General features: G+C 45.0%; 1 protein-coding gene across 1 annotated transcript in view; it reads left to right on the forward strand.

The window, feature by feature from the left end:
• Positions 1 to 9235, forward strand: part of PELI2 (pellino E3 ubiquitin protein ligase family member 2) — a 180354-nt gene extending 171119 nt beyond the window's left edge. The window contains exon 6 of the mRNA XM_070594246.1: positions 4471 to 9235. Within this exon, the coding sequence (XP_070450347.1) occupies positions 4471 to 5037 (567 nt within the window). The 3' untranslated portion in view covers positions 5038 to 9235. The remainder of the gene's footprint in view (positions 1 to 4470) is intronic.
• The last annotated feature ends 390 nt before the right edge of the window (positions 9236 to 9625 follow it).

Below are 9625 nucleotides of genomic sequence, written 5' to 3' on the forward strand. Positions count from 1 at the left end.
AATGATAAAGCATAGGCTGGAAGCCACCAAGGGCTCGTTTGTGCAGGAGGGCAACCCATGGGATGATTTTCTCCCCCCTCTGGTGACTGTGTAGTGACAAGCTCAGGCAGCTGTGTATGCCAGAGAAAATTGCAGTGCTCCTGAAAAGAAGCAATTCCAAAAATAGCTTGTATCAATGGGTTGTATTAAATCTAGACTAATTTGAAGTTATCCCTGTCAGCGCCCCTTAGATCGCCAACAAGCTGTGCTGTACTGTTTGATATTGTATGACTGACCTGCCCAATAATGACGGTCCCCAGGTTTCTATCAGTCTGATCTTGGGCTTGTGGGAGATGATGCTGTGGAGAACAAGGGACTGACCCTCCCTGCATGCCCTCTTGTTAACCTGAAGAATAGTCTGTCTCTGTCCAAGATGAAAACCTACTGATTGTCTGCGTTTCTGTTTCCATGTATGACTCTCTGGTCCTGTGCATGTTGCTAGTAGCATTTGATAGAAATTGTGTGTATCTGGAGATTAGATTTGGGGAACAGTCTCTGGCAGAAGACTTCATTTGCAGTTTAATATAAAAATATGGAGAAGAAAGTGATCTTCCAGAAGTCCAGAATCTTTGTTTCTTATGACAGGGGTAGATGCCACTGTTCTCAGTGTGAGGTCTTGTATTAATACCATACTCAGCATTTAACGTGGATCAATATACTAATGTGTTTTTAACAACAAATCACTGTGGTTTCTCGTCATTACAGCAAATGAGGAAACACTTTGTACTTGATCAACACAATTAAGTAAATGTGGGAGAAACATCTTTTCATCAGCTTAACCCCCTGAGTAAATAAATAGGTGAATGGACTTTGTGTCCTACTCATTGACCTAGTTGATGACAACATATAGTAACACTTATGATATTGCTCTAGTAGACTCTTGAGTATTTTATCAAATTATATTTGAGGTATTTTATTAAACTATCGTGGCTTTGTGTAAAATTAAGTACGTTCAGTTAAGTTGATTTGCTTACTTAATTTTAGGTCAAATTATAAAAGTAGCCCTAGTGTTACTGCGTGCGGGCTCTGGCAAGCGCTTTACGGTACTTTGCTCTCGGGCGACACTGGAGCAGCCCTGTGAGTCAGTGTTGACAGTGTTCCCGCTCACAGATCAGGATGGTGAAGTCACCTGTGTATAAGTGGTGGTTGGGGGTTTTAATTCTCTGCACTGAGCTCAGCTGTGTGACATGTAGGGGCCATTCTGTTTCAGCTGTCTCCTACTTACACAACACTGTCCATTCCTGGTACCTTCTCCTTGCCTTTTTCTTTTCGGTAGAGTTTAAAAAATATAATCCAAAGCCTTGCCTCTGCACAACTGTATCTTCACGGGGCTGCCTCCCACACACTGTACTCTGGAGAAACACTACACAGATAGAGGGAGCACACAAGAATAGCAGGTGAGAAGGGAACCGGGCTGCTGTTTGAGCAGCACTGGATATTAATGGTTCTGAAGTCAGGCCAGAGGCCCAAGGCCTGGTTCCACTACTTAGTAGCTCTGTGTTTTGAATCAATGACTTGCCCTCTCCGTGCCTGGCTTCACATCTGTTATATTGGAATAATGCTAGTGCATGTTTTGTAGGATTGTTGTGGGAACTAAGTAAGGATTGGAGCCGTGCTGTCCACAGTAACTGACCATAGTTGGTTAGTTCTTATGACTAAGCCGGGGCTGGGGGCTGGGAGCTGGGGCTCCAGCAGTGAACAGATGCCCAGCGTTCTGCCCTCAAACTGTCATCTGGAGAAGGTCAGAGACGGAGGCAGCAAACCATTAGGATATTGTGTGATGAGCACAGTCATAGAGAAAGTACCAGAAGGTACAGGAGTCCCTTGGAGGAACACCTATCTTAGACATGGGGGTCAAGAACATGTAAAAAATAAAAGACCATAGACTCAGAATTTGTGATGAGATCTTGTTGTTTACCAAGAACTTCCGTGCAAGAAGAAAGAAGGGGTGTTGACAGCGAGGCCACTACCAAACCCCAGTTTCTTGCCACGTCAGAATTATTGTCTTAGACACGGTCACGTGCTGTGCGCGAGCTCCTCTGAGCTTGCCCTGCGGTCAACGGGCAGGGAGCCTCCAGATGCCAGGGAGAGGGGAGGAGACGGGGGCGCGAGCGGCGGGGAGCCTTGGCCGCCGGGTTCTGCCTGTTCAGTATTAAGGTTTATCATTTAGTTGGGTCTTGAACTTTTTCCAGCTACTAATATTTGGTACTTTCTTGTGAGAGAGGGGCTGCCTTTTTCATCAGAGGAGAACTTCAGGGCAAAGTGACATCCAGTGAGACCTAGGTGGCGAGTGGAAGTTGGCCAGGCCGAGGGGCGGCCTTGGGGCAGGCTGGGCTGTGATGGAGAATTCGGGTGAGGGGGCTCTTACGCATGCCCGTGGGCGTCCGCCTGAGTGCACCTCAGACTCGGCCGCGAGCCCCTCGGTGCAGGGCAGCCTCGGTCACCCTAGAAAAGGCAGGAGCTGCACCGCGGGACTCAACAGGTGCCCGGCGAATGACACTTGAGCTTGTGAAGGAGTTTGGGCTTCGTCCTGAGGGCGGTGAACAGCCAGCAGTGCCTTTGGGTCAGAGAATGACAAAACTTCTATTCTTCCTGTACGTCTCTCCCCTTTATGTGGTTCTTTTCCTCTGCCCAGCCTTGGTGGGATGCCCTGGCTTTGTCCTTGAAGGAGCCTGGCAGGGCAGTATCATTCGCTTCACCCAGGTGCTGATAAATCCAGTGGCCTTCCGCAAGCCACCTGTCTCCCGCGCTGCAGTCCCACATGGCCCTCATGCATCCCCACTGCAGGCTGACCCTCAGACTAGTCACACCCAAACATGTTTTCCCCAAAGTCTGCGTCTCTCCTAGATTCCCCGTCTGGGGACAGCTCCATTGTGTCTGGACAGTAAGGCAGGTGTGTAAAGGTCTTCCTTCCCAAAGCTGGCGCTAAGGGCTGTTGCGTCTCATTCCTCAACGGTTAATACCCATGCCTCCTCTGTGGCGCTGACATTCCCTTTGTGCAGGTGCTCCTGCCCTCTTTGCCTGGAGAGGGAACTCCCACTGTCTCCCCACCTGTAGTCTTGTACCCGTCCAGTCCATTCTCCTCTCTTCTGGAAGTGACCTTTGGAAAGGCAGATCTGGTCTTTCATAGTTGCCTGGAAGTCCCCATTGACTCCCTTGGGGCACACGAGGCCAGCTGCCCTCTCCCATCTGGGTGTGGCATCCGCCCCAGCACGCCCTGCGCTCCATCCAGCTGTGTTCACATCTCCTTGTCACACACCTTGTTCCCTCAGTGCACATGCCGTTTGGCCTTTTCATGGCTCTTTGTGCTGTGCCTTATCTCCCATTCACTGACTCCTGACAGCATCTTTTTCAAATCTCTGTTTAAGAAAAACCCTTTTGAAAACCGTTTCTGACCTTCTCTTATCACCAGAGTAACAGTAACAAACGCTTCCATAGTTCTTACTGCCTGCCAGCCGTTGTTCTAAGAACTTTCTTTGTATTAACTTATTTAACCCTCACGATCTGCTTGTCTGCGTTTTATGGATGGGGACCCTGAGGCACAGGGAGCTTAGGTAACTGCGCAAGGTCACAGAGCTAGTACGTGACAGAGCCAAGATTCAAACCCAGCAGTCAGCTCCAGAGTCCGTGCTCCTGGCTGCGGGGGTGACGTGGCCTCGCACAGCACTTGATGACTGTCGCTGGCTGCTGCTTCTAGCGTGTCTGCCTCCCACTCTGAAGAACGAGGCTCCTCGGGTGGGGAGGAGGTTTCATTGGTCTTTGTGCCCCTGGGGCTCAAAGCACATGCTGCACATGGAGGCAGCGGTCAGATCCCTACTGACCATGTCCAGCTGCTTCTCATCAGCTGTTGATGGGTCTGTCAGTACTTGGTCATAGCACAGCCATCCTTAATCTGAAGGCTCAGAGTGAGCGCTATGCCTAGACCTTAGGAATGCAGGGTAAAAGGTAGATTGCCTGACAGTCAGGGTCCCCAGGAGTTGTTTGGACCACTGTAGTAATTACTGCAGGGCCCTACAGGGTCTGCTGGACGGGCTCTGGTCAGAAAGAGTATGAACCTTCACTGGATGGACTGGTACGCCTCTCCTGTCCCGTGTGAGATCAAAGAGTAATTGTGTTATTGACTTAGGAGGAAACAAACGTGCAAGGAGATTGTGTTCGTTAGAATAACCACTCCATCAATTGACCCTGTAAACCTCAGTATGTTGTTCATTAGGGCTTGTGCACATGGCCTGTGTGTATGTGTTATATCCCATGTTCAAATGAGGAAACCGAGGCTCAGGGAGGATGTTCCCCCAAGTCCTGTTTTTAGTAAATAAACCGCCACCCTGTGTTTTCTGCAAAGATGATTTTTGTTTGTTCTGAGAGGAAAGAATGTTAGAGTGATTTGATGAATTTTGCTGTTAAAAGGGATGTCTGTCAAACTTGTCGTAGGTGGAAAGTGAAACCAATGTCCTGCAGGACGGCTCCCTCATCGACCTGTGTGGGGCCACTCTTCTCTGGAGAACGGCAGATGGCCTCTTTCACGCTCCAACTCAGAAACACATAGAAGCGCTGCGGCAGGAGATCAACGCCGCGCGGCCGCAGTGCCCCGTGGGGCTCAACACCCTGGCCTTCCCCAGCATCAACAGGAAGGACGTGGTGGAGGAGAAGCAGCCCTGGGCATACCTCAGCTGCGGCCACGTGCACGGGTACCACAACTGGGGCCACCGGAGCGACACGGAGGCCAACGAGAGGGAGTGTCCCATGTGCAGGACTGTGGGCCCCTACGTCCCTCTCTGGCTCGGCTGCGAGGCTGGGTTTTATGTAGACGCAGGACCACCAACTCACGCTTTCACCCCTTGTGGACACGTGTGCTCAGAGAAGTCTGCAAAATACTGGTCTCAGATTCCGCTGCCTCATGGAACTCACGCCTTTCACGCTGCCTGCCCTTTCTGTGCCACGCAGCTGGTTGGGGAACAGAACTGCATCAAATTAATTTTCCAAGGTCCAGTTGACTGATGCCCTTGACAGCCATTTCTGACTTTATTAACAAGTTACTGTGAAAATTTTGCCACTAACTCTAGATTTTACCTTTTTATAATGCTGTTTATTAAGGGGAAGGGAACCTGAGGCTGGGAAAAAAGAGGGGACACATGATGAAACATGCCAGGAATTTGACAGATGCCAGTGGTGTGTTGCATGCACAAAACAGCAGCATTGTCATTGCAGTCTGCTTGATTAAACCATACTGTCTTTATAATAATCGGATTTAAGATGCCATGCTCTTATTTTAACCTTGGGTTTTAAACAAGTGTTTTCCTTTGTAGACTTGGACAGGACTTGAAATCATATTTTACAAACGTAGATGAAATTTATTCAACACTTGTTGGCTCTTAATGCGCAGCTTCCGCGCTGCGTGGTGTGGTGGTGTGGGTGTCGGCAGGAAGACGTGCAGTGTCTGGAGGTGCTTGAGCCAGGCTGGAATCTGACCAGTTCCGAGGGCGGCTCCACAACGTGTTGTTGGTGGATGGAGACCTTAGGTACAGGTGGTGGTTTTGAAATCTGGGCTTATTTTTGATTTTTTCTTTTTGGGGAGATAATATTCTTGTGTTGTCATGTTTTCTTTTTTTTAGCTTCGGTGCTTTATACACATATTCATTAAATACCTTGGCATTTCAAACAGAGAATTTTCCATAGCTTTTTAGTCTGCCTTTGTTATTTCTGTGTGCTATGGTCTGTCCCTGATGCTCACCTTGCATAGCCAGAACTGTGTGGTTGATTAAAAGATAGCAGCTTTTAAAAATTCACTGAGGGTGATTGTTGCAGCAGCAAACATGGCCTAGGTACATAATATCAAGTTTATTTGCTTACTGAATTGTTTAAGATTTGAGTGATTAAAAATAAGATTTTACTTTTTAAAACCACTTGTTGGGGTTCCTTAAGTTTTTTTTTTTCTTCCTTAAGAAAGCCAAAATTCTGTGAGCCTAAAAGTAACATATCACAATGTTACAGTCGTTTTTGTTACTCCCTTTCCACCATCTGTCACCTTCCCTCGCAGCTTACGGAGCCCTGTTAAGTTTCGAAAATGTTTGCAAATCAAACTAAATTTTAATGTGATCCTTAGATGTACACAATGCCAAGTGGTACATCTGCAGAGATAATTTGAAATTCCTGATTTCGAGAGAGTAAATGAGTGTTTACTGAGGAATAATTAAATCAGAATTTCATATGAGCTTCACCATCCTTCTCTGTTAGTCTCATTTCATGTTGAATAATGGTTCTTGGATGCTCGTTCTCTGCTTGGTACCAGCAGTGTCACTGCTCCCAGAGCGTCAAGATCCTTTAGGACGGGAGGCTGCCAGAGCTGGCTGAGAGGACGTAGATCCCTGCCACGTGCAGCACATGTTTATTTAAACTAACATTCTCTTAAACTGACCATTGCAGGTTTGTGCTACGTTTTTTTAACCTTTGTAAAGATATATAATTTATATGATTTTAATATACTGTATCCATACTTGAATTGGTGTATCCATGTTTTGCCTACTGGCAAATATTTTGCCTTTTTGCAATTGTTCCAACCCATTTTGAATGTCCTTTTTCTTAAAGTGGTAAGATGTATTACTCTTGATTACTGCTGCTTAATTTGACTTAATAGATAAAAAGTTCAGCCTCGTAGTTTTAAAATAGCTTTACTTTTCAATGGAGAGTGTTGTTTAGGATGAGGCGTTTTCGTTTTGGTAATTTTTAAGTGATGTGAAAATCCACCAGCAGTCCTCTTATCAGTAGCTTACTCTACTCTGTATAGCTTATTCTGCCTGCAGACAGAAAGTGAAAGAGAAAAGTGGAATTGCCTAGAGTGACATATTGAACGCCTTGTGATTTAGCCAGCGTCTCCAGTGACCAGCCTTCACTGATAGAGGGAGTCTTTTCAGTTGGGATTCTTTGGGCCCCACAGAATGAGAAAGGAGGCGCATGGTCCCTTTTCTTGCTATATGGCTATTTAAGGTGGTTTGAGGAGCCTTGATACCCTAAAAGCACCTTGTAAATAGTCTTGCATCCAGAAAGGCTGGATTTTACCCATCAAAAAAATTTTATGTTCTGCTATAATTTTCCACTTCAACAACTATCCATAAATCTAGTAATTCCGCATGCAACATATGCCCCAAAATAAAGCTATCTTCCAACCTGGAAAAATTTCTGATTTTTAGTAAGCTCAGATAGCTTGGTGGAAGTTGGAATTTGGGTAATAAATTCCAAGCTCTTGGAAGGGGTAAGAGTGAACTGCCCTCTGTCAGAGCCACATCTTGTCCTTTGACTCCCAGGCGAGGGCCCTCCCACACTGCCTCGGGAGCCGCAGAGAGGTGGCCAGTTTGCAAAAAGGAAACCATGCTTACCTTGGCCACCTGTAGTAAGATCCCCTTATAATTTTGGCTAATGAGATTTTTTGTTTTTAAGAGTTGAGAGTAATTTAGTTTGTGAGAACCAAGAACTCTAGCTCACCAAAATAGAGTAATAAGTTCAGAAAAGGTCACTTCTAAAGGTCGCCTTCTGTGTTTATGTCTTGCTTGCCATCCAGTTACGGGGGCGGCCCGCTCCCCCTGGTGTGTGCACATGAGAATGCCCACCACGCCCTGATCTAGGCCTCACCAAAGGCCTTTTGTGAACAGGTTTCCAGCAGTAAGGCCCCAGTGATGTATTCCCATAGATATTACTTTTTCAGTTGTTTATGTCAGTTTACTACAGAAAAAAAATGATTCAGAGTAGATGGGATACAAGTCTGAATATTTTCCTAGTCTGGAATTATTTTGTTATTAATGATAGTGCTGCCGGGTCATGCGTGCTCCAACTCTTAACATTTCCCTTACTTGGTTCCGCCTTTTGCAAAAAGGGCTGCAGTTCACACTCCAGACTAAGTATTAGGCTTTCTGGTTTTTTTTTTTTCCCCCAACTGTGGCCCAAAACAATTAAAGTCTTTTAATATAAATAGAGAGCATATTTATCATTCCTCGATAGTTAATTATAGAGTTTGGTACCTTTGTGCCTCAGGGAAGCCACATAATATAGCTGGTTATAGAATTTCAGGGTTAGGGTTTAAAGAAAGGAGAAAGCCATTGGAAAAGTGATGGGCTCCATTAAGGAGACTAATGAATCCGGATGCAGAAATATGCCAGAAACTGGCATACACGTGATTGTAGTAGAATTTATTTCCAGTATCAATAGGGAAATTATTTTAAGTTATTACATATTCTGTATTAGGAAAGTTGAGGAGAACTCTCTGCATAAAGCTTCATTGCTTTATTTTTGCTTACATAAACTCAAACTCCTGTTATTTGGGAGCTCAGTATTGTTATTTGGGCACTTTTGAGAGTTTAAAAGGAGCACGGTTTCTCCTTAATTTAAGTGTAACATAGGTTACAGAACTGTTACCTGCCGTTCTATGATTTTGATCAACTTCTTTTGTGTTTTAAAGCCATTCTGTTCTTTGGATTCACGTGAAAGGATGTATGATCACACCATTGTTAAAGCCGGCTAAAAACTAGTTATCCTCACGCAGTCCTGCCTGATAACAGTGGAATTTCTGGTGGACAAACCCCAGAACCTTGATTTTCAGGCAGATCCAGCTCCATTCCCGTGGCTGTTGATCTTCTCTCCCCATCGTTTCTCAGCCTTCCTGGGCTGCGAGAGGGAAGTTCCTCATTCAGTGCTGGGCACGGAGCACGGCCCCGTCACCGTTTGTGACCCGGGCAAAGGCCAGTGAGACAGTCCAGGATCTGTTCAAAGAATGTAAGCATTATTGAAGCAGTCAAACAAGAGAAAGGTTCAGTGTTTCTTTTTACTAAAACTGACTGACTTCCTCTCAAGTTGGTTTTCACCCTCGTGAAGGATCCCTAGAGGAAGATGGGGACAGACACTACTTTTCCAGTTCTGCTTCACTGTTTCTAAACAAACAAAAGTAAACTGAAAAGGGAAGTTGTTTTCTTTCTAACCGAGATGACAGATTGCTTCTCTGTGTTAAATAGTCTAGCAGTAAAGCGGGTGGTCCTATTTACCATGTATGGTGTTATGAGCAGTTAAATTTTATGGATATATTTGTAAGACTGTTCTTTTTATATTTCATGTCACATTGAAAAGTTTATTTCTTCACTATTGTACCTGTGGAAATACAAGCCATTTTACAGGAAGAATCTTCAAAAACTATTAAACAGATCTCAGTATATTTGTGAGTCTTTGTCTTCAGACTGTGGTTGTGCTGTGTTCATCGGGACATTCAGTAGGGCGTCGATAGAAAAGTAGACTTGATTTTTGCATTTCTCCAACTTCCTAGTTCATCCCAAACAGTTGACTCTATTACTGTTTTATATTCTGCACAGTACAAATTTAAGTCTGGATTCTGAAAATCTCCTTAATTGTTTTGTTAAAGAAATTCCATTGGTGTTTATGTTACTACTTCTTGTAACATTACATCACTGTCAAATGTAACTGGAGAATTTAACCTGGCTTGTAGAGTTAATAGATGTTCTTCGTGATCATCATAGACATATTGCTACTTTTGTGACAATCTTCATTCACTTTTAACAACGTAAGTATTGTGTGTAAGCCTTCAAGC

The sequence above is a fragment of the Equus przewalskii genome, chromosome 25, assembly GCF_037783145.1.
Source record: "Equus przewalskii isolate Varuska chromosome 25, EquPr2, whole genome shotgun sequence".
NCBI classification, from domain to species: Eukaryota; Metazoa; Chordata; class Mammalia; order Perissodactyla; family Equidae; genus Equus; species Equus przewalskii.